The sequence below is a fragment of the Ictalurus furcatus genome, chromosome 18, assembly GCF_023375685.1.
Source record: "Ictalurus furcatus strain D&B chromosome 18, Billie_1.0, whole genome shotgun sequence".
Classification (NCBI taxonomy): domain Eukaryota; kingdom Metazoa; phylum Chordata; class Actinopteri; order Siluriformes; family Ictaluridae; genus Ictalurus; species Ictalurus furcatus.
In genome coordinates this window covers 15,707,239-15,734,342 of record NC_071272.1, presented here as the reverse complement: position 1 = coordinate 15,734,342, position 27,104 = coordinate 15,707,239, and the positions used below count along the sequence as shown (strand labels likewise).

Sequence of the window (27,104 nt, the reverse complement as noted above, 5' to 3'; positions counted from 1 at the left end):
CCAAAAAAAATAATATTGAAGCAATGTTGTAAGCATTTTACTATTAACTGTAACTGTAACTTCATTCCTGCCCTGTGCAGATTGTTGGTGATTTCACTTACTGCTGTTTTAGAGTTTTTCTTCACAGCTCTCACAATGTTTCTGTCTTCAGCTGTTGTTGTTTTCCTTGGCTGACCCATTCAGTGTCTGTTGCTCAAAACAACAGTGGATTCTTTCTTTTTCCAAGACATTCCAAATTGTTGTATTGCCTATGCCCAATGTTTGTGCAGTGCCTCTGATTGATTTTCCCTCTTTTCACAGCTTCAAAATGGCTTGCATGTCTAATAAAAAAATCAAATAAAAAGTGAAATTTGAAACTCTCTGATTATATTCATACTTTGATCTCAAACCCAAATGTCTTCAGTCTATAGCAAAAACAAATGAATTTGCCTTGCTGTTCCAATAGTTTTGGAGGGGACTATACACTAGTCTGGGTTGAATTTTAGATATTACTGTTCTAGTGTGAAAATGATGAGTAGTAGTTACAGACCATTACAACATTGCTTCATTGTTATGTTTTGCAAGTTTGCATGGGCTGAATAAAATAAGGCCACAGGCCTGAAGTTTGGCACATGTGAATTATGGGAACGCAAATAACCTCATAATCGCATATGGAAACAGAATGACAACATCCAAGGATTGCATGAAAATACATGGTCTATCATTTACACTCACATGTGTCATCATCTCTCTGGGGCTCACATAGTGCCTATTATATCTGTCAGCTCACAAATATATTTCTCTTTGGAGCTGAGCTCACATATCAAAGTGAGGTTTTGCAGCAGATGTAACAGAATAATGCAAGCATAGAATTTTTTATAAATATTGTCTTCTCTTTTTTACTTTGGAAAAATCTGATGTGTGAGGACTTAGTGGTGATTTGTAGAAACTCATCCTGTATTGTTAGTGGTATCTGTAAATTTTTATGGTTCTATTTTGTATCATATTATGTCAGTTACTAATGATAGCACAGTTGAGGTTTTACTTATACATCAGCAAATATTCCAGGTTGCACTGAATGAGGGATTGGTATCAAAAGTCATTTTTGCAATATTAATGTCTCTGTTCTTTATCTATTTGAATGCCATCATGGTCTACACTCTTTGGAGCAAGCCTATTTTTAAAGAGACTCCACGCTACATTCTGTTTAACCACATGCTTCTCAATGACTCGATTCAGCTCTTTGTTACCTCTTTGTTGTATATTTTTAGTCTGGCCTATCTCAAGTTAGTCATGGCTGCATGTACTTTCTTAGTTTTTGTTTCAAGTACAACATTCCGTAATGCACCTTTAAACTTGGCTCTGATGTCGCTAGAGCGTTATGTGGCCATATGCTTTCCTCTAAGACATGCTGAAATAGCCACTCAAAAAAGGACTTATATTTCCCTTGGAATTATTTGGTTTATGGGTCTGATGCACTTTATAATTGACTTGCTTTATGTAGTACTGGTGGATCCTAAATTTTTAACCTCACAAATATTTTGCACAAGAGAAAGACTCTTCATAAAGCAATGGCAACTAGATGCTTATCAGGGCTTTAATGTATTCTACTTTGTGTCAGTGTCGATGATCATCCTTTTCACATATGTTAGAATTCTGATCACAACCAGGTCCATTTCCTCCAATAAAGAGTCAGCTGCAAAAGGACACAAGACTGTACTGCTGCACCTTGTTCAGCTGGGACTGTGCCTTACTTCTTTTCTTTTTAGCCTTATAGAGCGAGCTGCAGCAATGGCCAGCACCAGCACCAGCGTCTTCATCGACCTGCGTTACCTAAACTATGTGTTTGTGTTGATCTTGCCACGCTGTCTAAGCCCACTCATCTATGGACTGAGAGACGATGCTGTACGGCCCCTATTCATCTACTACTTTCGCTGTGCCACAGGCAAACACACGTCTATTGTCAATGTACACTGAATTGAGAGCATTTTTTGAGATGCTTAAGGATATTTAAACCTGTTCAGAGTCACAATAATTGTTGTAAAATCTCATGGAGAAAATATAGCATGAATGGGTATGCATAGTTATCTTGTAACTCACTTGTATCTTGTAAGTCCCACTATACTAGGGGTTTTGATTCAGCTCTGTATAACACAGCTGACACCACATCACCATGCGTTTCAGTTAAAAACAAACACTGACTGTTTGCATGAGGCTGAAACAAAATCCTGTGTTCTTTTTTAAAGGGGACTGACCATCACTTCATCTGGTCGAATGTTAAAACTGTCTAGTGTTTAAACTATTTAATTAATTAATGTCAATTATACAGGTTTGAACAGAGCCTTAACACAAATGTTCTAACTATATTTTGCTGATAAATAAAGATTATCATTAAACAATAAATTAAGCACAGAATATTAGCTTTTACAATATAGTAGAGAGTACTGAAAAAGAGAAAAAGAAAAGAAACACTTGTAGACCTTTCACAAACTTGAAGATCTTGTAAAGTTTGTGTTTATTTAAAATAAAAATCATACAAGAAACAAATGAGCTTACTGGATATTAATTTACAATAAAATTTTGACTTCAGAAAGAATTAATGGCTTATTAATGGCTCATTGGTCATTATTGGGATTTACTGTATTTATACAAATGTTTTTATTTGACATCAAATGTGAGCCAAAGCTATGGCATTCTGCTGCTTGTGCTTTTGTTGTGCTAAAGCTTTTAGCCTTTAGGCTAAGACATTGTTTCTCTTTGGAAGATGGCCAAGTGAAAATCTCTTTGATTTTTGGCATCTGAATGTAATATTTACAATCAGGTCCATAAATATTTGGGCATTGACAAATGTATTTTTATTTTAGCTGTCTACCACCAAAATTAAATATTGTATATGAGTTCTGCAGACTTTCAGCTTTTACTTGAGGGTATTTACATCCATATCAGCGGAACCATGTAGGAACAACAACAATTTTTATATGTGAACTAAAAGCAGGTGTGGTGGATCATAAAAAAACCTAAAAATTACTCATGTACTGCAGTGCAAGACAATTAATTGCTTTCTAGGTCATTAGTAGTATTTTACAATCAATGCAAAATTTTACTTGGAGCCAGTGCAGTGTAGATAAGATAGGAGTGATGTGTTCAAATCTTGTGGTTCTAGTAAGGACACTGGCTGCTACATTCTGAAATAATTGGAGCTTGTTCATGCAGCTACTGGAACATCCAGATAGCAAGCATTTACACTAGTCCAAACTACAGACAACAGTCTTTAAATGCATCTTTAAGTGACATTGCATATATCTGTTATCTTAACAATTTTTCTTATATGAAAAATAAGGATATCTTAGTAATATTATTTACACGAGCTTCAAATGAAAGACTAGAGTCAGTAATCACACCAAGGTCTTATAATGCTGCACACGATGTGATTGAAAGGCCATCTAGAGTTACTACATAATCAGAAAGATACTTTTAGCTGCCTGTATGTCCTAGTAGAAATATTTCTGTCTTGTCATAATTAAGTGGGAGGAAGTTCATTAGTATCCAGTGTTTAATGTCTTGTAGACGGTGTGAGCGATGCTGGCTTAGTGAGCAGAGGCTCTATGGAGACGTGTCTCAGTGGGCTTCATGGGCCAGGCATAGTGATGTGGGCCACTGGGGCATCGTGAGGTCTGGGGCACTCCTGTGGGGGCATGGGAAGAGAGCTGTCAGCATGGCACAGGAGGGGACCTGCAACAAAGACAGAGAAAGTAGTCAACAACAGGAGGGAAACAGAGATTGCTCACTCTGCTGCAGCCGCTGTACCCTTTTATATCTCTCATATTCTCAGTGATGATAAGGAGCTGGCGCAGTCCTTAAACCACCAGCCATTTTCTATTCCTCTGCCCAGTCTCTCTGTCATGTTCTAGTTCGCTCTCCAAAACAGTGGTGCTGAAATGGTGCTGTCCAATTAGTACCCCTTTAGCAGTCATGTGAGGAGTGTGTAGTGCCTTGTGCAAGCGGACTGGAGGTCCACCATCACAGTACTCTCCACTCAGATCCAAGCTTACTGTCTGCAGTCTTTGTGCCCAAAGTCTGTACCTTCACGAGAGTCCATCTGCGTTGCCATGGTGGGCCCCCACTCGGTGTTGGACCTGGAATGAGAAGTTCTGTAAAAAGAGAAACCACTGGGTTATGTGAGTGTTTGTGTCCTTTGCTTTGGCCATTCACCGTATTGGGTTCCTTAACAGCCAATTTTATGGCCAGGACTTTTCATTACATGTCGGCATACCGCCGTTCTGCGGGGGTCAGTTTCCTACTCACATACAACACCAGGTGCTCTTCTCTGTTGAAGGTTTGAGAGAGCATTGCACCTAGCCCTGTCTCTGATGTGTCGGTGTGTACAGTGAAGGGCCAATCAAAGTCTGGGTTTCTCAACACTGGTGAACTGGTGAGCACCTGCTTGAGAGTCTGGAACACCTGCTCTGCTGCCTTGGTCCAGTGTACCTGGTCTGGTTGGCCATTCTTTGTTAGGTCTGTGAGGGGGGAGGCTAGAGAGGACAAGTTAGTGACAAACCGGCAATAATACCCTGCCAACCCTAAGAAGGCATGTACAACAGATTGTGGGTGGGTTTTGAGTACTCTTTGACCACTTCAATCTTCTTCCCCTGAGGTTTTAGTAGGCCTTGGCCGATGTGGTACCCCACGTACTATGCCTTGGTCTAGATTTGCGGTCGGCCTGGCCTTGTGGAGCTCACTCAGGACTTCCCTGAGGTCCTGCAGGTGGTCAGCCAATGTGTTTGATTGTATCACAATGTCACCCCAGCAGGTGGCTACATGCAGCCAGTTTGGGGGAATAGGCCAACATCCATGAGCCTCTGGAAGGTCTCATTCCATGAAGCCTGAAGGGGAGAACCTGGTACTGCTAGTGGCCGCCAGAGGTGCTGAATGCATTCTTGGGCTTGGTTTCTGGGGCTAGGGCTACCTGCCAGTACCCTTTAGTCAGATCCAGGGTGGTGATGAAGTGGGCTCTCCTCAGGAACTCCACCAGGTTGTCTAATCAGGGCAGGGGGTAGCTGTCAAATTCAGAGACCTGGTTAAACTTACAGAAGTTATTGCATAGCTTGATGCTTCCTTTGGGTTTCAGGACCACCACAATTGAGCTAGACCAGGGGCTGGCAGATTCCTCAATGATCCTGTCCCATAGCATTTTGCTGACTTCCTCCTCAGTAGCCCAGCAGCATGCCTCTGGCATTTGGTAGGGCTGCTGTTGGACCACCACTCATGGCATGGTCTGGATTGCATGTTGGACCAAGTGTGTCAGTCCTGACTCTAGCAAGAACACCTACTAAAATTGGTCCACCCAATTGATGAGGTCTTGCCACTGTGAAGGCGTCAGGTCTTCTGGACCAAAGAGCTCCCTGGGGGGTCTGATGGGACATCACTAAAAGCCGACACAGCAGGGACAGTCACAATCCATTTCTTCAGCAGGTTAATACTTGGGTGTATTTGGGTGTTTGTTCACTTACTCGGCTGTTGTAGGTGGTAGTTCACTGAGCCCACCCCTTCAAGGACTGTGTACAGGCCATGCCAGTGGGCCAGGATATTACAGTTAGTGGGGGGCAGCAAGAGGAACACCCAGTCATCTGGCTGGAACTCACAGGAGGCTATTGAGATGTAGTCAGCCGTCAGGAGGTCTAGTTGAAACAGAATTGGAGGTCTGAAGAAGTTGATCACAGCTGAAGGCTAGGTTCAGATTAAGATCAGTGTAAAATTAAACAGAAATACTTTGTGGCAAATGGAAATTACTTACGTGGACAAAAAGTGAGATAAAACCCGAAGAAAAGAAAATGAAGATGAGGACTGGACAGTGGGATAGAAAGGACAAAATTCCACGACCGCTGCCACCTCCAGCTCCAACACAACTCAATGATTTTCTCGGTCATGGTGTTTTCAACTCTTTCTGGCTAAACCAGCCCTCTAGGGGTTCCAACCAATCAGAAGTTATCTTTAGGACAATGACTAGTTTTGCCTTCCCCTTCACTTAATTTGCATGTCACCTTTTGAGTCACATACAAAACATTATAGTAATGATTCATTAATAGCTTAGCTGGGTCTTCAGGCTATGCAGTCTGTTAGTTCACCTCACCTCCCAGTCAGAGCCTTTCTTTCTTTTGTCACGTCACATTTGTCACATCTGATTCACGGAAACAGAAATAATTAGTTCATCTCTTGAGTCTTCTGGTTCGAGCCGTTCGTTAATCCCATTTCCGGTATTGCATGGTGCGTTGCCTGTGGGGTGGTCACCGGAAGAACAAATGACTTGAACCCAAAGACTCATGACATGAACTAATCATTTCTGTTTCCAGTATTGCATGGTGCATTACCTATGCAGTGGTCACCGGAAGAACGAACGAATCGAACCCGAAGACTCAAGACATGAACTAATTATTTCTGTTTCCTGTACAGAACCTATGGGGATGTTCAGTGCATGCGTGGTCAAAAATGAACAAATCACTCTCTGAGACAACTCGTTCTTCCCAAAGCATATTAAAGATTCAAAATGAACGAATTGTTCATGAACGACATATCACTATTTAAAACACAGCTAGTGCAATATTGTTCTTTTTTAATCAAATTTGTTTTATTTCCTAACTACCTACTTATTTATTTATTCACTTACAATATATAGTATTATTCCCCTTAAATTTATAATTGTATGTGTGTCTGTACTTTTATGTGTGTAAAACAGAACCACATTGGGAGATTCACATTAATTGCAATTGTACTGCAAGGTCTAATGACAATAAATCCATCCATCCATCCATTTTCTATACCGCTTATCCTACAGGGTCGTGGGGAACATCCCAGGGAGCATCGGGCACAAGGCGGGGTACACCCTGGACTAGGTGCCAATCCATCGCAGGACACAATAACATACACATTCACACACCCATTTAATGACAATAAAGGCATTTTAAAAAAGTATTCAACTGGTGGTGTTGTCCAGCCATTGTCCTGTTAGTCATAAGTTTCTGCATGAGGTAAGTAGAAAAATGACCCCAAACATACTCATCCAATGGAGCAAACAAAGCACAACATCTCCATTCACATGGAAACACACATTTAAGGTTCCACAAGGTTACCAAATGTCTGATGCATAAACCCACAAGAATGTAGCTTTATATTTTGTCAGTGAATACCTTAAGTAATCAAGTGGACAAAATGAAAGTAGTAGAGTAAATGTTTTATTTGATCTATAAGTTATCCTACAAATTGCTAATAAAAAAGAAACAGTATTATATAAAAGGAGATTTTTTATGGTGCAGATTGATGATATTGTGAATAGAAACAATGGAACATGAAAAATCCATTTTGTCTATAAGCAATTGATTGGTTCAATTTTTACAATTAGATCTATTAGACAATTAGATCTATATATATATTGTTATATTTTGCCTTCCATTTTTTATTTAGGTATTACTAATTCATTTTCATATGTATGTTACAACTGTTATTCAAATGTGAATAAATATTTGTGGAATTTGTATTACTTAGCAGGGATGCATAATTACTGCAGTTTCCAGTCTGAGGCGTGTCTTCACCTCTCTCTAGGGTCACTATATTGCCCGTTATAAAGTTGTGTTCATAACTGTGGTACTCTTCAGGCCTGAGCTCACATCTTACTGAGCCCCTTAGATTTTCAGTCTCCAGCACTGGACATACATTTATTCATGCACCTAATTTGTAATTTGTTATAAAATGTTTATTCTGTTTGTTCTTTGAGAGAGTCATGATAATTTGTAGTGGCTGATCTTGTTCTGTTAGTAATATCAAAGCATTTGTCCTGTAAATATCATAGCATGCTCATGGTTTGTACAAGATTATGGCAGTGACTAATGATAGCACCGCTGAGGTTTTGTTGATGTATCAACAATTGTTTCAGGTTGCAATGACTGAGGGGCCGATATCAAGAGTTAGTTTTACATTAATAATGTCACTGTTCTTTACTTATATAAATTGCACCATGGTCTACACTCTTTGGAGGAAGCCGATTTTTAAAGAAAGCTCACGTTATATTCTGTTTACCCACATGCTTCTTAATGACTCAATACATCTCCTTGTTACTTGTTTATTGTATGTTTTAGGTCTGGCATTCTTCAAGATAGTCAAGGCTACTTGTAGTTTTATAGTGTTTGTTTCGGTTATTACTTTCAATAACGCACCTTTAAACCTGGCTGTGATGTCACTAGAGCGTTATGTGGCCATATGCTTTCCTCTAAGACATGCTGAAATAGCCACTCAGAAAAGAACTTATATTGCTATTGGAGTCATTTGGTTTATTGCTTCCATAAACTTAATAATTGACTTGCTTTATGGAGTGGTGATGGATTCTAACTTTTTTACCTCACAAATAATGTGCACAAGAGAAAGACTCTTCATAAAGCAATGGCAAGTAGATGTTTTTCAGGTATTTAACATATTCTACTTTGCGTCAGTGACTGTGATCATCCTTTTCACTTATATCAGCATAGTAATCACAGCCAAGTCCATTTCCTCCAATAAAGACTCTGCTACAAAGGCCCACAAGACTGTGCTGCTGCACCTCGTTCAGCTGGCCCTGTGTCTCTCCTCTTTTCTCTTTGGTTTCTTAGAGCGAGCTGCAGCAATGGCCACCACCAGCAGTAGCCTCTTCATGGACCTACGTTATCTAAACTTTTTTTTTGTGCTGATCTTGCCTCGCTGCCTAAGCCCACTCATCTATGGACTGAGAGATGATGCTGTACGGCCCTTATTCACCTACTACTTTTGCTTTGCAGTGGGCAAATGCAAGTCTACAGTCAATGTACACTGAATTAAAGCTATTTGTTCAGATGCTTATTTTGTTCAGATGCTTATGCATTCCATTTAAATGTATGTTATGTATTTTAATAATATTTAATTTTGTACAGATGCTTATGCATTCCATTTAAATGTTTGTTATGTATCTTAATAATATTTAATTTTGTACAGATGCTTATGCATTCTATTTAAATGTCATATTTACTGTTATGGAAACCTAAGCAGAGAAAACACTGTTGGATAGTTATACTGTTCATAAAATGTTCCAATCTCCTGGGTCCAGTTGTTCAGAAATAATCTGATCGGATTTCAGCTATCGCATTGGATCAAATCTTGACAATGGCTTGTTCAAAAGGAAAAAAAAAGGATTCTGAAATCACATTAGATTGTGTAATCCAATCTTGCTTTTGATCTGGATCACACCTTCAGTATGTGTTCAAAAATTTTAAGTAGGATTGGAATACCTGTGGTCCAAAAAAATCAGTATTATCCTGATCCCAGTGGAAGGGTGGATTCAGGGATGATTTCAAGAACAAAATGTAAAAAAAAAAAACTTTAAAACTGGTCAAATAATACAACATTTGTATCATATAGTATATACATTTATTTATATTTTACTCTTGATTTGTTTAACCGTTACAGTGATAAAGTAGATAAAGTATACATTAAGCTACAAACCTCTTAGAGTTTCAGTAAAATTAGCCTAAAACGCCTATCCAAGGCATACCCAAAGTTAAATTAAAGCTGTTCTTGAACCATTTAGAGTACATGTATGGTTTTGGTCTATTTTGAAAGGGGACACACTGAAGTGTTTTACTCAATATTTTTCCCACCTGATTTATTTATTTCTTTATTTATTTGCATACAGATGCCTGCAGATGACTACAACTGGGAGCTATTAGCTGGAAAACACAATTGGACCACAGCATGAAGCCTTTCCTAGTGCAGGTTCAAATTTGATAACAACACCCAAGGCTCGAAATTGCAACCATTTTGGTCGCATATGTTCCTGAAATTTAATCTGTGCGACCTCAAAATACATTTGGGAGCATTTGTGTGCGTGAAAATAGCTCTGTGATGTCGTCGTGGAGGGTTAAGGCAGAGGGTTAAGGCAGTGCTGGAAAATAATGGTGGCCACACAAAATATTGACACTTTGGGCCCAATTTGGACATTTTCACTTACGGTGTACTCACTTTTGTTGTCAGTGGTTTACACATTAATGGCTGTGTGTTGAGTTATTTTGAGGGGACAGCAAATTTACACTGTTATACAAGCTGTACATTCACCACTTTGCACTGTAGCAAAGTGTCATTTGTTCAGTGTTGTCACATGAAAAGATATAATCAAATATTTACAAAAATGTGAGGGGTGTACTCAATTATGTGAGATACTGTACTATCTGTCAGCATTTACTAATAATGTTGCAGTGATCTCTAACCAGCCAGATGTAGACAACACATAACTTTCATCCCCAAATAGATGCTCTTGTTGGAAACCCTCAGTAATAGTACTGACCTGACTACCAGTGTCTAGTAAGCATGACACAGGCACACCTTTGATCTTCAGATCCACCATCGGGCATGTTCCAACAGCCCGTTCAAGGAACCTGTCTCAACTAGTTCCTTCTGATGGTAATCCAGAAAGGACCCCTTGGGCTGCCTGGCTCAGAGCAGCTGAGGAACCTCGTTTTTTTTATTCTTCTGAAGTTTTGGTAGCACTCTTGGGTTGCACGCCTCGCCTCATGGTGTAACGTCTAGCTATATGCCCAACCCCGTTGCACCTGAAACAGATAGGTTCTCCCTCCTCCGTAAACCTTGTAGGGGCCTTAGACAAAGGTGCACAAGCCTGAGGAACTGACAGCGACCGTTGTAAAGTCAATTCCTTAACTGCTTTAGTGAGCTCTGAGATATTCTGTTCCTGCTCACTTATTCGCTTGTCATGCCGAGAAATCACCTGTAAAATATCATCTAACACAGTAGATGTTTTGTTCTCGGCCACAGCAAAGGAACACCCAGTTTCACCAAGCACTTCTGAATGTACTGGTCTGCTACTCATAGGTCTTGCAGGGCTGGTCTCCTCAATGGATCAAAGAATGGCCTCATTACGAATCACTAGCAGGGTAAGGTTGGGTTTTTCTCTGATGAGTTTGCGCAGTTCCCACCTTAACGCAGTGTCCCTCACCCCCTCCACAAACTGATCATGCAATATCACCTGCTCATTAGCAAGCCTCCTACTGATTGTTTTGCAACAGAGCTTAAAATGCGAGAAAGTGCGTGAGAGTAATTACGAAGGCTTTCACCCTCTAATTGTTTACGATTGTAAAAGGTTTGTAACAATTGAATCCCACTACGTCGTTCCCTAAATGCCTCATGCAGGAAAGTGAAGAGATCACCAGCCTGCATGGACTGATTTCCCACACACAAATGCACCTCTTCTAGCGCAGAGCCCCTCAAGTGTGAGACGATGAAGTCCAACTGTTCTACCAGAGTTTGATCTCTAGCGCTTAGAACCCTTTCCACCTCCTCAAGAAACTCCTCTACGGACCCCCCAACTTTGATGTACTCCCTGCTAAAAGGTTGAACCTGATGTTCTTGAGGAACATAAATATAAGAGCGGGTCGGATTGCCCTTACCGGTAGCCCTATTTGCCAGGGTATCATTCCTCCAATCCCTTAACTCCTGAATTTGACCTCTCATTTGCTCTAGTACATCATTACACACAGCCTGCACACCCCCAACAGGCATTTCTTCTGAGTCTGACATTTTACAAGAGTGGGCCGGATAGGAATTTCTCAAGATTAAATCGATTTTAGTACAGAGTCCTTTAGTACAGTCCTTGGTGTAAAATTTATTAAGTCCTCTCAGTCCTTTCAGTACCTCGGGCACGCATGCACGCTGCCACACTGCCCGGGGACGCAGCTGTGAAATCCTGGGAGCTAAACCTTTGGCTGTAGGAAGTATTCCATGCAAATCTACAAATCCCTACAAATCTTCATCACTGCCATATTGTCTTGCTTAGCTATGTTATTTGTTGCACATTGATCAAATTGAATAAACAACCTCACTCCTGGTACCAAAAATGTGTGACCGTGGATTTAGATTGACCACCAGGAACACATTTAAAGGGTTCTTTAGATTTAAGTTTATTCAGTAATTGATCTGATAAGTGATTTGACTATAACAAGTTTGACATCTGACAATACAGCAGTGGGAAAAATTATGAGCTCCTGAACCACACAATACCTTCAATCCCCAGGAGTTGAAACTCCCAGCATTTTCGATGAACACACTGGATGATGTGAAATCTACCAAGAAAACCCAAGAGCGAGCTTCTCTCCCACACTTCTCACAGAGCATTGCATAGTGTGTTTGTGTGTGTGTGTGTGTGTGTGTGTATGTGTGTGTGTGTGTGTGTGTGTGTGCGCGCACGTGCCTAGCCTCTTCACTTGTACCCAACATCGCTACTTACTGACATCTCCAGGATAACTTAGGCACTAACAGCTTTTCTTGCCTTTATACTTAGCTGGAAATGATAATCTGAACATGAAATAGATTTCATTTCAATACAAGGAAGGAAACAAAATACGCAGACCATTTACCACTTGGTTACATATGCATTACCACAATATATCCTTCTATAAGTCACTGTTGACAGTTTGTGATATTACATATAGTCATGTGAAAAAAAATAAGTACACCACATGGAATTTTTCCTTTTTTTTTAAATTTTTTTTTATATGTATTTGAACAAGCAAACATTTCGTCCTCTTTGAAACAGTGCCTATTTATAAAGTTGATATACTTGAACAAAACCACAAGGACAATGAGCTTTTTCAATCATTTATTCAACAGAAATATCTAAAGTTTAGATAGAGATAAGCTAGAGATATGCTATTCTTATATGGAAAAAGTAAGTACACCCTTGGCCTCAGAAGCTAGTATTGTCACCTTTAGCAGAAATGACTTCTTGTAGGCATTTTGCTCAATTGTCCACCAGGCTTGCTGGTATTTTTGACCACTCTTTCATGCAATATTCTTTCAGTTGCAAGATGTTTGAGGGTTTTCTTGCATGTACTACCCATTTCAAATCCCCCAACAATGGGATTTCAATGGGATTCAAATCCAGGCTTTGACTAGGCCATTCCATAACCGTCCATTTCTTCTTTTTGAGTCATTCATCATTACCCTACTGAAAGGTTCACTTCTGGTTCAACTTCAACTTTTGGACAGATGGCCTCACATTATCTTCCAGCACTTTTGGATATGATGCAGAATATATAGTTAAATCAGTGAATGCAAACTGTCCAGTCCCTGAGAGAGTGAAGTAACCCCAAACCATAAAACATTTCTTCTCTTGAAAAGCTGTCTTTGGTCTGCACTAGAGCTGCACGATTATGGTCAAAATGATCATCCCGATTATTTTGATCAATATTGAGATCACGATTATTTATCATGATTATTTGTTGATTTTAGGGACAACATATTTTTATTGCAATTTCACATTTAAGTAAACAGACCACTACTTTCACCTCCAGGTTGTGCTACATTCCTGCTAATGTACAAATCTTTGCATCAAATTAGACTGATCCTTAAAGTGCATCATCTCGTAGAAGCAAAATATAAATAAAATTGTACCCAAAATATAGGATGAGTAAAAATAAAAATGCCATCAACCAAATGAAAACAATTCAGGCGAATGCAGAAAAGGCAATAACAGTGTTTACAGGTGGAGAGACGCAAGCCAATTTATTTTAGGAGCACTTGTGCACCTAATTACAAAAATTAGGAGCACAGTTGAAGTTGAGGTTTTTAAAAAAAAAAAATTATTTTGTTTTGTTTTTTTAGAGATGGTAACATTAATGTGCCACAATATAACACACAAGTAGGCATGAGAAAACTTGAGCTGCTCAATTATGACAGAATTTGGGAACATAGTGTGAGCCATGACAAATTAATTTACCTTCTGATAAACTAAATTTAATATTTTCAGATCATTTTACAGACTGTATGCAAAAAAAAAACACTGTTAACCTGTTCCACCTTGTAAACAAATACAATAAACCTCAATGTTCAGTCTTTGAAGTCTGCTCCTCTTAAATATATATTGAAGCTACACTATTAGACATTTTCCGCTGTCATGGTTCTGGGCTGGAGTCACTTCTCGAACCACTCTGTGTATATTGTGTAGATATCTGAATAATCTCATATAGGATGTGATTGGGTGAGTCCATGTACCTGTCAGATGCAAAGCGCTTTAGTTTAATGGTGTTCATTAGGGATGCAGGATTTTTACAGCCAAAACCGATCCGGATACCAATCTTTTTTTATTTAAGCTTTAATCAGGAGGTCTGTCATAAACAGTTAACTGTAAGCTCTCTGCTCATGGTCACTGTTAATTGAGTTAAAATAATAGCAATGAGAAATACTGCTGGTTAATTGATAAATAAACAAGCATGATATATATTTTTAAACATCTTAATCAATAAAGAGTCATAATTAAAAGTAGATTAACACAAGCATGATCCATATGAGGAAAAAGGCTAATAGCCTTCTAAGGAAATAGCGAACTAAGCGTAATGTCAAATTGATATTAAATGCAACCCATAGTAATTAAACATTATTTCATTTCTCATTTTATTTATACTTTATGAAGTTATTATAATACCTATTTTTTAATATTAAATGCTTTATTTATAACTAAGCACATTTTCTGTCTTTACATTTTATTAGTTTTCTGTTTGTTTGTTTTAACAGTTGTTCCTTTTAGATGGGTTCCCCCAGTACAGTGTTGCCATGTCTGCTGATAATATTGTGTTTTGGGGAATAAAACAAAACATGGAAACTGGAGCTGACTTTTCTAGTGATATCTGGCAATCAAGAGTTTAAATGAAGTGAATACGCTATGTATTTGAGTTACTGAAGAGCGTGAAGGAGAGCAGCAGCGTACTCCTTCTGAACAGTTGCTACTCTTGATTATGATTGGTGAGGAATTATTTAATAAAGAAGTTTGAATTAAACCCACCTTGTAGCGTTAGCATTATTATTAATTTATTCCGCCCGATGCCACTGTATCTACACGAGCAGGTAAAAGTTCAGGTCAGTTTGCGGGATCAATAAAAGATGGCGGTTTGTGAGATCAGGAAGTTGAAGCAGATGATGTACAGAGTTACTCTTGTCATCATAATGGCTTCTATGCAGTATTTACACACTTGTTCGGTTAACTGAGGAGATGAAAAGCAGTGTGAAAGTAACTTTTGCGGTGTAGATGCATTTTGGCATTTTGTAGATGCAGTTTTTATTCCGATTGTATTATACAACTCCGAACAGGTCACTCGCACCGCTGTGAATAAATATTTATTAACAGTCGCACAAAATACTTTTCAGTCGCAAATGCGAGTGAAATGGTCTCACTGTTGAGCCCGGAGTTTATCTGCAAAGTTTTTTTTCCCCTGTTCGACATGATGACCTCTGTAGTGCCATTTAGCATTATGTTAATGTCACAATAATGTGTATGTGATTGTTCCCTCCCCATGCACAGGGAGAACATGCAAACTCCACACACACAGGGCAACAATGGGAATCGAACCCCCAACCCTAGAGGTATGAGGCAAACGTGCTAACCACTAAGCCACTGTGCGCCCATACACATGCACAATATAAGGTAAATCCACTTGAGGGAAGATGTGGGGATTATTGGATGAAGCTGCTCCATGAAGACCTTTTAGTATGTGTTTTTAATATGTGTATTAGTGAATAGTGATGGACATTGAGCACTGATTTGCTTACTATAATAAAGCAACTCTAGTGTTTCACTAATAGTGCATTTTGTAATGACAGAAAGACAACATGTATGCCTATGAATTTTAAAGTAAGTAAGTAAGTAAGTAAGTAAAATGTATTTATATAGCACGTTTCACACAGCAAAGCTGACCAAAGTGCTGAACAGAGTAAGGAAAGTAAAATAGAAACAGAATTTGACCAAATAAAAACAGACAATAGATGATAGAAAAAATTTATTAAAAATTTGTTTAAACAATTAAAAATTTGATCAAAAAGCCTGGCAGAAGAGATGTTTTAAGCCTATTTTTAAAAGTGGAAATAGAAGGTGCAAGGCGGATGTCCAGTGGCAGTTGATTCCATAGACAGGGTGCAGCAACAGCAAAAGCTCTATCCCCCTTTGTTTTTAACCGGGAACGAGGGACATGCAAAAGAAACCTATCAGAAGATCTTAGACATCTTGTTTGATGAATGTGGTTTAAGAAGATCCTCGAGATAGGAAGGAGCTTGATTATTAAGAGTTTTAAAAGCAAACATCAGAACCTTAAACTGAATCATAAAACGGACTGGGAGCCAATGAAGTGATGCTAAAATTGGGGTGACACAATCAAACTTCTTTGCCTTGGTCAACAGCCTTGCAGCTGCATTCTGAACCATCTGAAGATGAGCCAGAGATGACTGAGGAAGACCCAAGTATAATGAATTACAGTAATCTAAGCGAGAAATAATAAAAGCATGAATAACCTTCTCCAAATCCTGGAAAGACAAAAATGTTTTGAGTTTCGAAATAATCCGCAGTTGATAAAAACTAGTCTTAACGACCAAATTTATCTGCTTGGTTAAGCACAATTCTGAGTCCAGAATGAAGCCAAGGTTCCGAACCTGGGAAGAAATTGAGGGGAAGTGATTATGGAGCTCGTTAATGAGACCATCTCTCAATCTCAGGGGGCCAAAAACAATTATTTCAGTTTTGTCTTCATTAAGTCGGAGGAAATTATTTGTCAACCATTTTTTAATGTCATCCAGACAGTCCAACAATGGCTGAATGGAGTCACCAGCTTTCAAAGGAATGTACAGTTGGGTATTGTCACACATCGTGACGGAGCGGAGATAAGGCGGATGCAAGTGCAGGATAACAGTTGTTTATTTAAAGAGACAGGCAGGCAGACAAATCCTAAACGTGATCCAAAACGTAATCCATAAACATGCAAGAGGTCAGGCGATTGGCAAACAGGCATACACGGGGCAAGGCAGGAATCTAGGTCGTTAAACAAAACAAGACACGAACTAAGGCGAGGGACTGGGAGCGGATAATCCAGCACGAACTCGCTTATGGCTATGGCACGAACTAAACTAACGCTAAACACTTACTTACTATATACGACTTCTTAATCTTCCGCGTCGTGTGCTGGGAAGCATGCGGTATATATGCGGACATGATTAGCGTGTAAACTGCTATCAGCTGGGAGCAATACAGACCCACATGAATTCCCAGCCAATGACGGAACAGGGAGGAGACATGACAAACAAAACACACGTGTCCCAATGTCACTACGGTCGACAGCGGAAAAGCAGGTGCTCGCGCATTTGCGCTTAGAGCACACTGCTTCAAGGGGGAATCGTGACAGAACCCCCCCAAGGGCACTCCTCCCGGAGTGCCATGAGTCATCCCACTTCATTGGCAGCCCCGGCCCCCTGGGCCGAATGTCCCGAGCAGAGACATGAAACTGCACGGTGTTCTTGGCGGCGTAGGGAAGCAGAGCGATGACCTCAGCTGAACAGGCGGGCTGAGCGACGACCTCAGCTGAACAGGCGGGCTGAGCGACGACCTCAGCTGAACAGGGAGGCTGAGGCTCTGAGGTCACTAGGTGAACCTTGGGCATGGGCGGAGCTTGGCTGGCCATGTCGGCGGACTGGGGCGTGAACGGAGCTTGGCTGTGCGTGTCGGCAGACTGTGGCGTGAGCAGAACTTGGCTGTGCGTGTCGGCAGACTGTGGCGTGAGCAGAGCTTGGCGGTGCGTGTCGGCAGACTGGGGCGTGAGCAGAGCTTGGCGGTGCGTGTCGGCAGACTGGGGCGTGAGCAGAGCTTGGCGGTGCGTGTCGGCAGACTGGGGCGTGAGCAGAGCTTGGCGGTGCGTGTCGGCAGACTGGGGCGTGAGCAGAACTTGGCTGGGCGTGTCGGCAGACGGGGGCGTGAGCAGAGCTTGGTTGGGCGTGTCGGCAGACGGGGGCGTGAGCAGAGCTTGGCGGTGCGTGTCGGCAGATGGGGGCGTGAGCAGAGCTTGGCGGTGCGTGAGCAGAACTTGGCTGGGCGTGTCAGTGGGTTGAACTGGGGCGACCGGGTCGGTAGACTTGGGCGTGAGCAGCACTTGGTCCTTAGGCTGAGATATTAGCAGAGCTTGGCGGTGCGTGTCGGCAGACTGGGGCGTGAGCAGAACTTGGCTGGGCGTGTCGGCAGACGGGGGCGTGAGCAGAGCTTGGTTGGGCATGTCGGCAGACGGGGGTGTGAGCAGAGCTTGGCGGTGCGTGTCGGCAGATGGGGGCGTGAGCAGAGCTTGGCGGTGCGTGAGCAGAACTTGGCTGGGCGTGTCAGTGGGTTGAACTGGGGCGACCGGGTCGGTAGACTTGGGCGTGAGCAGCACTTGGTCCTTAGGCTGAGATATTAGCAGAGCTTGGGCCTCAGAGCCTGGAGGCTTGGCTTGGGCGTCAGAGCCAGGAGGCTTGGCTGGGGCGTCAGAGCCTGGAGGCTTGGCTGGGGCGTCAGAGCCTGGAGGCTTGGCTGGGGCGTCAGAGCCTGGAGGCTTGGCTGGGACCTCAGGGACATGAGACTTGACCTGGACCTTCCTGACTGGAGGCTGGACCTGGAGCTCAGGGACTGGAGGCTTGGCTCGGATCTCAGGGACTGGAGGCTGGACCTGGAGCTCAGGGACTGGAGGCTGGACCTGGATCTCAGGGACTGGAGGCTTGGCTTGGATCTCAGGGACTGGAGGCTTGGCTTGGATCTCAGGGACTGGAGGCTTGGCTTGGATCTCAGGGACTGGAGGCTTGGCTTGGATCTCAGGGACTGGAGGCTTGGCTTGGATCTCAGGGACTGGAGGCTTGGCTTGGATCTCAGGGACTGGAGGCTTGGCTTGGATCTCAGGGACTGGAGACTTGACTTGGATCTCAGGGACGTGAGACTTGACTTGGATCTCAGGGACGTGAGACTTGACTTGGATCTCAGGGACGTGAGACTTGACTTGGATCTCAGGGACGTGAGACTTGACTTGGATCTCAGGGACGTGAGACTTGACTTGGATCTCAGGGACGTGAGACTTGACTTGGACTTGGACCTTTTATTGGAGCTCGGCGGGTGAGCCCACCTCGTGGGGCTCAGGTTCGAGCTCTGAGGTCACCCTGTCAGTCCCGGGCTGGGTCTTTGCACGGGCTCTCCGGTGGAGTTTCTTATGCTCCCGCCAGCTGCTCTTGAAGCATTCCTGAGAGCAGAAGAAAGCTTCCTGGAGGCCCAGCTTCCTGCAAGTGGGACATTGAAGCCGAGTCTCTCTCCCGCAGCCCTCGGTCATACATCTCGGGGATTTCGCCCCCGTGTTGGCCGGAAACTGAAGTGGATCGCTGGTTACTGCCCTGTCCATCTCCTCATAATAGAGGTTGAATGGTGGGTCCACCTGGGGCTGTCCATTGACTCTCCACCCCAGTAAATCAAGACCACAAAGTTGTCCAGGCTGTGAAAACTCCTCCATAAACAGCTCTGTAAACTGAGTTACATCATGGAGGGCTGGCGACCCAGCACTCACCAGTAGCTCCGCCCAGTCACGGGCCGGGCCGCAAAACCTGGACACCAGGAACCCGATCCACTCTCTCTTAGTAGGCTTGGGAACCGCCAAGCTGCAGAAATACTCCTGGCAGCTGAAGAGAAACTCCAGCGGGTAGCTCCCCAATCCCGCTGTCTCTGGCGGCAATTCAATGGCGTACCTTTGGGGAAATTGCACGAATGAAAAATGCGGCCAGTAATCCGAGCGCTCCCCGATGCGGTATTGTCCTACGATTTTCCTGGTTGCTGTGGCGTGCTTTCTCTCTAGTCCTCCTGCTGCATCCATGTTAGGGCGGAAGATTCTGTCACACATCGTGACGGAGCAGAGATAAGGCGGATGCAAGTGCAGGATAACAGTTGTTTATTTAAAGAGACAGGCAGGCAGACAAATCCTAAACGTGATCCAAAACGTAATCCATAAACATGCAAGAGGTCAGGCGATTGGCAAACAGGCATACACGGGGCAAGGCAGGAATCTAGGTCGTTAAACAAAACAAGACACGAACTAAGGCGAGGGACTGGGAGCGGATAATCCAGCGCGAACTCGGCTATGGCTATGGCTATGGCTATGGCTATGGCTATGGCTATGGCTAACCACTTACTTACTATATACAACTTCTTAATCTTCCGCGTCGTGTGCTGGGAAGCGCGCGGTATATATGCGGACATGATTAGCGTGTAAACTGCTATCAGCTGGGAGCAATACAGACGCACATGAATTCCCAGCCAATGACGGAACAGGGAGGAGACATAACAAACATAAACAAAACACACGTGTCCCAATGTCACTACGGTCGACAGCGGAAAAGCAGGTGCTCGCGCATTTGCGCTTAGAGCACACTGCTTCAAGGGGGAATCGTGACAGGTGTCATCATCATATAAATGAAAAGAGACATTGTGTGCCCTAATAATATTCCCCAACGGCCGCATATATAAATTAAAAAGAAGTGGGCCCAGAATGGAGCTTTGAGGAACACCACTAATAATAGGACTAGAAGAAGAGCAGAAATTACCCAACGCTACCGAGAAAGACCTGTCCTTAAGATATGAGCTGAGCCATTGTAGGGCAGTACCTTTGATACCAAACAGATGCTCTAAGCACCAGAGAAGTATGTTATGGTCTACAGTATCAAAGGCAGCTGTAAGATCTAGTAGCATCAACACAGTATTTTTACCAGCATCCACTGTGAGTAAAATGTCATTGGACACTTTTAACAAAGCAGACTCCGTGCTATGAAAAGCAGTGAAACCAAAATGTTAAGGTTCAAATAACATAGCTGAATTTAAAAACAGGAGCTATTGAGATTGTACTACTTTCTCTAGCAGCTTTGACAGAAATGGTAGCTTAGAGACAGGCCGATAATTATTAAGGCAACCTTCATCCAAACCCTGTTTCTTAAGCAAAGGTTGAACAATAGCATGCTTAAAACAATTTGGGACCACCCCAGCATCCAAAGAAGAATTTATCAACACTTGGATACTGGGGCCAATTTCAGAAAAGGTTGCTTTCATAAGCACAGCGGGAACAACATCAAGTGGCGTGGATGATATTTTCATCTGGTTAACCAGATCACACAGTTCCTTTAGAGAAACGTGTTCAGATTGATCAAATGAAACCGGTAAAGCCAGTGAATTCGGGGACAGGTCTGATAAATGTGAAGTGAAGGAAGAACGAATGGTAATTACTTTATCAGCAAAAAACTTTAAAAACTTCTCACAAAGTTCAGCTGAGGGTTCCCCATGGAATTGGCAACTCGGATTAATAATTGAATTTATCATGGTGAATAAGATCTTTGGTCTATGACAGTGTGCAGCAATTAAGTCAGAGAAATACCTAGACCTAGCTGACTTTGCTGCACTCTGAAACTTAAACAAACAATCTTTAAAAATCTGGAAGGACACAGTTAACTGATCATGCTTCCATCTGTTCCAACAGTTTGGGGCCATCATCAAATTTTCCAAGGTTATAAATATTTGAATTTTATTATTTGTCATTTTTCACCATTTCAGAAATTCTTTAAAAAGGATTTGTATATGAGTGAGTGTCACGTTTCGAAATTGAGATGGATACAAATGCAGAATTTAAAGATTTAATAAAGAAATAAACAAAATACAAAATACAAAAGACACTATAACTCTAAGGCTGTACCCCCCCCCCCCCCCCCCCCCCCCCCCCCCCCAGTGCCAACATACACTCCCTCCCTCTGGCGGTCCTGGCCCTCTGAGCAAATTGTCCTCAGCATGGCAGGAAAGCAGAGTGACGTCCTCAGCAGGGCAGGAAAGCAGAGTGACGTCCTCAGCAGGGCAGGAAAGCAGAGTGACGTCCTCAGCAGAGCAGGAAATCAGAGCGACGACCTCAGCAGAGCAGGAAAAGAGAGTGACGTCCTCAGTGGAGCAGGAAATCAGAGCGACATCCTCAGCAGAGCCGAACAGCTGCGCGATGCCCTCAGAAATGCACAGCGGTGTTCTTAGCGGGGCAGGAAAACAGTGTGTTGCTTCTTAAAGGATTATTACATATACAGATGATTAAAAAGAATCACAATTAGGCTGCAATAGGAGCAAATGAAAACCTTTATTAACATAAACTATATAAGCACTAAATAAAAACTATTTACAAACAATTCTATTTACAACTGTAAAGGAACAGAATAGAGTGATGTGGATCGGGATAAAGTACGGAGGGGTAGAGTATAAAGGGATGAGTATTGAGGGATGAGGGATTTTACACCGGTCCTTCAGTCCTGGGCTTTGTGCAGACCTGTTAATGAAGAAAAAAAAGATTTTTTAAAAATACGAAGTTAATTGAAAATAACAAAATTAATTTATTCTTACTTGTGGAGAGCTTGAGCAATGTAGGGAAAAAATAGTGATGGAAAAGAACAAACATGAAATGCAACTAGAGGAAGAAAAATTAAAATTTGGGGGTCTAATTATAGCAAGAATAATTTTTTTGCCTTATTAATGTTAAAAGAGATAGCAGGAACTAACGAACATCCCACAATGTCAATTGTAAATTAAACGAGATAAAAGCGTGAAGAGGAAGGGAGTTGGGGGTGGCAGAGGGGTGGGTAAAGGTAACGGCATTGCTCAGAGCTTCTCCAAAGTGTCCATCATCAGCTGGACATGCTTCCTAAGGAGCCGTGAAACTACACTCGATAAGGCCTCAGGGTCGCTGTAGAGCTCCAGGGGCTGTGAAAACAGTACTTCACAAAGCACTGTAAGCCAATCCTATTGACAAATTACACACACACACACACACACACACACAAATCCAACACTGAGTTAAAGATACAATGCTGAGAATTTGTGTATCATGGCATCAAAAGATATTCAACTTACAATAAGCACTGTGAAGTACAGCTCTGCCGCAGGCTCCCACACTTCCACGTCCCACATGCTGATGAGAGCAAACAGGCGCTCCAAGAATCCTCCCTCAAACTTTAGGAATATCAGGGTTAAAAATATGGAAAAACAAAATGAGATAAATAGACCATGTTCTAAAACTACATTCAAGTAGCACTTTGAAATCTCCCGATAAGACACTTACTGCCTCAGGTGTTGAGCCATTCCCGAAGTAGCCGAAGAGAAGCAGCTCATAAAACACATCCAGGAAGTTGTAATGGTGGAGCTACACAGAGGAGAAAAGGTACAAAAAGAAATATGCTTTACGTATTCGAGTCGTGTTTTCTATATAATCAAAAACTTTTAGATTAAAAAATCTGTCATTTTACACAGGCATTTGCGAGCTTACCTGGGCCCCGAAGAGCTCTGTCATAATTGACTCCTGATAGGACGACTTTCTCAGGAATCGAAGCAAAGACTCATAGGCCAGCTGCACACCAAATACATCCTGTTAAAACGAACAAAAAAAATATCTATAACTCACTCTGGTTATGGTGTTCAACGTGGCTGCTGATTTTAAACCCTAACAAGAAGCAGTATGTAAAAGCCTAAGTGTGTCCAGTACTCAACTAAAGTTACACAGAGGATGTACTAAATGGGCCAAATTTTCAAGTATTGCATTTCCCAGAGCCGTCTTCATCACACATTTTATTTTAATATTTGTCCTTAATTATTAGCAGGCTGTGATTATTACAAAACAGAAAATTTGCTATTAATTCTAGTTATTCCAGTAGTTACTGCATGTACATTGCACTCGTGTTTTAAAATGTATGCTAATGCAGTTTTCTTCACTGCCTAATTGCCTGTTGTTGCTTCTTTTAACCACTAAAACATTGAAACAGTCTATCATCATTCTGAAGTCACCTGGTTGTTAGCTCTTGCCAGACGCATCACGATCTTCTTTCCAACCACAAACAGGAAGTTCTGGTTGTGGATGCTGGCAAGCAGAGTCTGAACATAAGACAGCATACAATATAAGTTAAAGCAGAGTATAATGTACCTGAATAACAACAGCAGCTAAACCAAGGTTTTACTCACAGAGAACGCCTGACGGAGAGCACGCAGCTTCAGTCCGATGACTGTAACCCCTCTGTCTGAAAGATGGTAGCTAAGAAACAACAGGTGTAAATGGTTAGTGTATGTTAACCATGCCTTACACCATTAAACTGTGAAGAGGATCGTACAGTACCTAATAAAGGGCACCTCCAACTCCTCTGGCGTGAGGCCATGCTCATTCTCCTGCGAGTCATATTAGCAATGAATCATTAAATCTCCCACAGTAAATTATACACATGCACATTCAGGGGAAAAGCAGCATTGATACACATCGGGTCTGAAACATGGAATTACCTCCCAGTCTGGTTCACTCTCTGCATCACTGTCTGGAGAGTTAAAATTCTCTTCCTGCACCCAAGTGGAGGTGTCCACCTGACCATCTGGACCCACATACAGGAAAGTGCAGGTCACCTTTTTCAAGAGTTGATGTTAATTAAAAACACAAAAACAAAATCAAATATTGACAATGTAGACAAATGTACAACAGACAAAATTCCATAAGTTATTATCTACATATACACATCATGACAGTGTAATAAATTTACCACATAGACCTCAAGTTCCACAGTGACAGTCTCCATTTGGTGACAGGAAATTAATTCTGTAACCATCCCAGATACACCCTTAAGAGAACAATTTAAAGTGAGCAAAATTAGTCACTGCAATTAACAAAGGTTTTGTGAGGCTACAGTGAATAATCTCTTACCTGTATGCCAGTGCAACAGTCCTCGGTTTCGGAATAATAAAGGAATCCCTGCAAATGACAATTAGCTGAAACTCAAGATTTATTTCACATAAATGCTCCTCTAATAATCATTAATGTCAGTTCTCTTCATCAGAGTAATAAAGACTGGGATTACCTTGTGGTTCAACCAGCGTGTCCTGGTGGTTTTAAACCAGCAGAGCCGAATCTCTGGACCCCTCATCATTCCGAGGAAGTACCTCCTAATGTTCACTGACTAGAAATAGAAAAAACAAAAACAAACATTAGAGCTTGTGTGTGTGTGTGTGTGCGTGTGCATGTGCGTGTGTGTGTATGTGCGTGTGTGTGTGTGTGTGTGTGCGTGTGTGTGTGTCAGCTGCAGCACTGTACAATACCCCAGACTGCTAGAAGCTGAAGGAGTCTGCAGAGAAGAACTGAACATCGCTCCAGGCGCTGCTCATCTCACCAGCACTGAGAGGCTGTGGAAAGTGGGAGCACAAAGATCATAAGTGCTTCATATCATAGCAGTTTCATACTAACAGATCTAATATTCTGTCACTTTCTACACAGCAGAAACAACTTTGGAAAATTTTGTAATTGGCTTTATTAAATAAATTAAATGTTTGGTTACCAGAACAACAGCTGAAGGGTCGTGATGAGGTTCAGTGGGCAGCAGCTGCAGGTTTGGCTCAACAACCTTAACACACACACACACACACACACACACACACACACACACACACACACATACACAATCACAATTAGTCACAGCAAGTATTTAATCACAGCAAAATTTTGTTATGGCACAATGAATAATCCCTTACCTGTATGCCAGTGAAACAGTCCTCGGCATTGGTATAATAAGGGAATCCCTATAAATAACAATTAGATTAGATTCAAATCTACAACTGCATTTCACAAAAGTGCTCTTCTAATAATCATTAATGTCAAGTCTCTTTATCAGAGTAATAAAGACTGTGATTACCTCGTGATGCAGGCGTTGTGTCTCTGTGGTTTCAAACCAGCAGAGTCGAGTCTCTGGGCCCCTTACCATGCCAAGGAAGTCTCTCCTGATGTCCACTGACTAGAAATAGAGAAACAAAACTAAACATTAGAGCTTATAAAGAAGTGTGTGTGTGTGTGTGTGTGTGTGTGTGTGTGTGTGTGTGTGTGTCTCAGCTGCAGCACTGTACAATACCTCAGACTGGGAGCTGAAGGAGTCTGCAGAGAGGAACTGAACGTCGCTCCAGGCGCTGCTCATCTGACTGGCACTGAGAGGCTGTGGAAAGTAGGGCACAAAGATCGTAAGTGCTTCATATCATATCAATTTCATACTAACATATCTAACATTCTGTCAGTTGGAAAATTCAGTGATTGAATTTAGTAAATAAATTAAACTTTTGGTTACCATTACAACAGCTGAAGAGTCTTGGTGATGTTCGGTGGGCAGTAGCTGCAGGTTTGACCGAATGACCTACCTACACACACACACACACACACACACACACACACACACACACACTTAGACAATAGCAGCCTACAGGTTACAAATGTAGTTAAATTATTTCTTTCTGACACATACCTGGAGGACAGAGGGAGTATCTATCGATTCTTCCAGCACATCCTGAGGCTCTGCAATAAATTACTTTTATGTGACTCGGAATTACATTTACAACCAATATTTTCTATCATACATTTAGAACCAACAGTCAGGTTTATTATTTAGTAACATTAGGATAAATATTATGTTGACACCTTAAAATGGGTAGCCGTGTTTTCAAGTGCACCCGCATTCAGCGAACTATTCAATTGTATAATTCATGTCCAAACATTCATATGAAAGGAAAATATTTGACCAGCTACTCATTTTAATGTTTAGCTCTGCTCAATACAATTTTATCTTAATGTTAGCTCCCAAGCTAAGTAACCAGGCTTGTTAGCAGTGTAGCTAATGCTAGTGTGTTTGAGAGAGTACAGGTGATATGATTAAACTCTCTAAAGCCTCCGGTCCATCACCCAAATCTATATAAATATTATACTGTTATAGTTATTAAAACCTTTAACCGAGTTTAGCAAGCAAACCAGCTTTAAACTCACTATGATGTTGTGTAAATGAAATAATTAGCTAAGTTGACCAGGTAGATAACATTCACCTGTAACAGAGTTTGTTAGCGCACTAGCTGGCTCATCACTAGACTCATCATGATTTAGTGTAATACCAGTAACCAGGTTTGGTAAAAGTGACATACTAATAGTGAAAACATTATACTCTGGAAATAAACCACATTATTAAGCCAAGCTAATCAACTTGGCTAAGGATTCTAGTGTGTAATATGAACCAGTAGCTAGGTTCGCTAGCACGGTAACTAACATTAGGCTAATTAGCACCAATAGACACTGCTGCTTGTGAACTAGATGACATGACACTGGAACACTGGGTGACTTGAACATGATTTATTGTAAAAGCAGTGAGGCAGTAAAGTCACATGACTGACTGAAGCTCCTCTTACTGTGAGGAGGCTGAGTGTGGTCAGGAGGAGCGCTTCCTCTTCA

At 41.7% G+C, this 27,104-nt stretch overlaps 2 protein-coding genes across 2 annotated transcripts; both read left to right on the top strand.

The window, feature by feature from the left end:
• Positions 1–458: 458 nt before the first annotated feature.
• On the top strand, positions 459–2,187 carry LOC128622579 (odorant receptor 131-2). The gene has a single exon (XM_053649203.1). It carries the CDS (start codon positions 988–990, stop codon positions 1,954–1,956), a length of 969 nt encoding a protein of 322 aa, XP_053505178.1. The 5' UTR covers positions 459–987; the 3' UTR covers positions 1,957–2,187.
• A 5,182-nt stretch (positions 2,188–7,369) lies between these two features.
• On the top strand, positions 7,370–8,815 carry LOC128621937 (odorant receptor 131-2-like). The gene has a single exon (XM_053647959.1). The coding sequence runs from the start codon at positions 7,847–7,849 to the stop codon at positions 8,813–8,815; it is 969 nt and encodes a 322-aa protein (XP_053503934.1). The 5' UTR covers positions 7,370–7,846.
• Positions 8,816–27,104: the final 18,289 nt, after the last annotated feature.

What these genes read in the sequence shown, in the direction of transcription:
- LOC128622579 (XM_053649203.1), top strand. Translation starts at nt 988, where the DNA reads ATGTCAGTTACTAATGATAGCACAGTTGAGGTTTTACTTATACATCAG.
- LOC128621937 (XM_053647959.1), top strand. Translation starts at nt 7,847, where the DNA reads ATGGCAGTGACTAATGATAGCACCGCTGAGGTTTTGTTGATGTATCAA.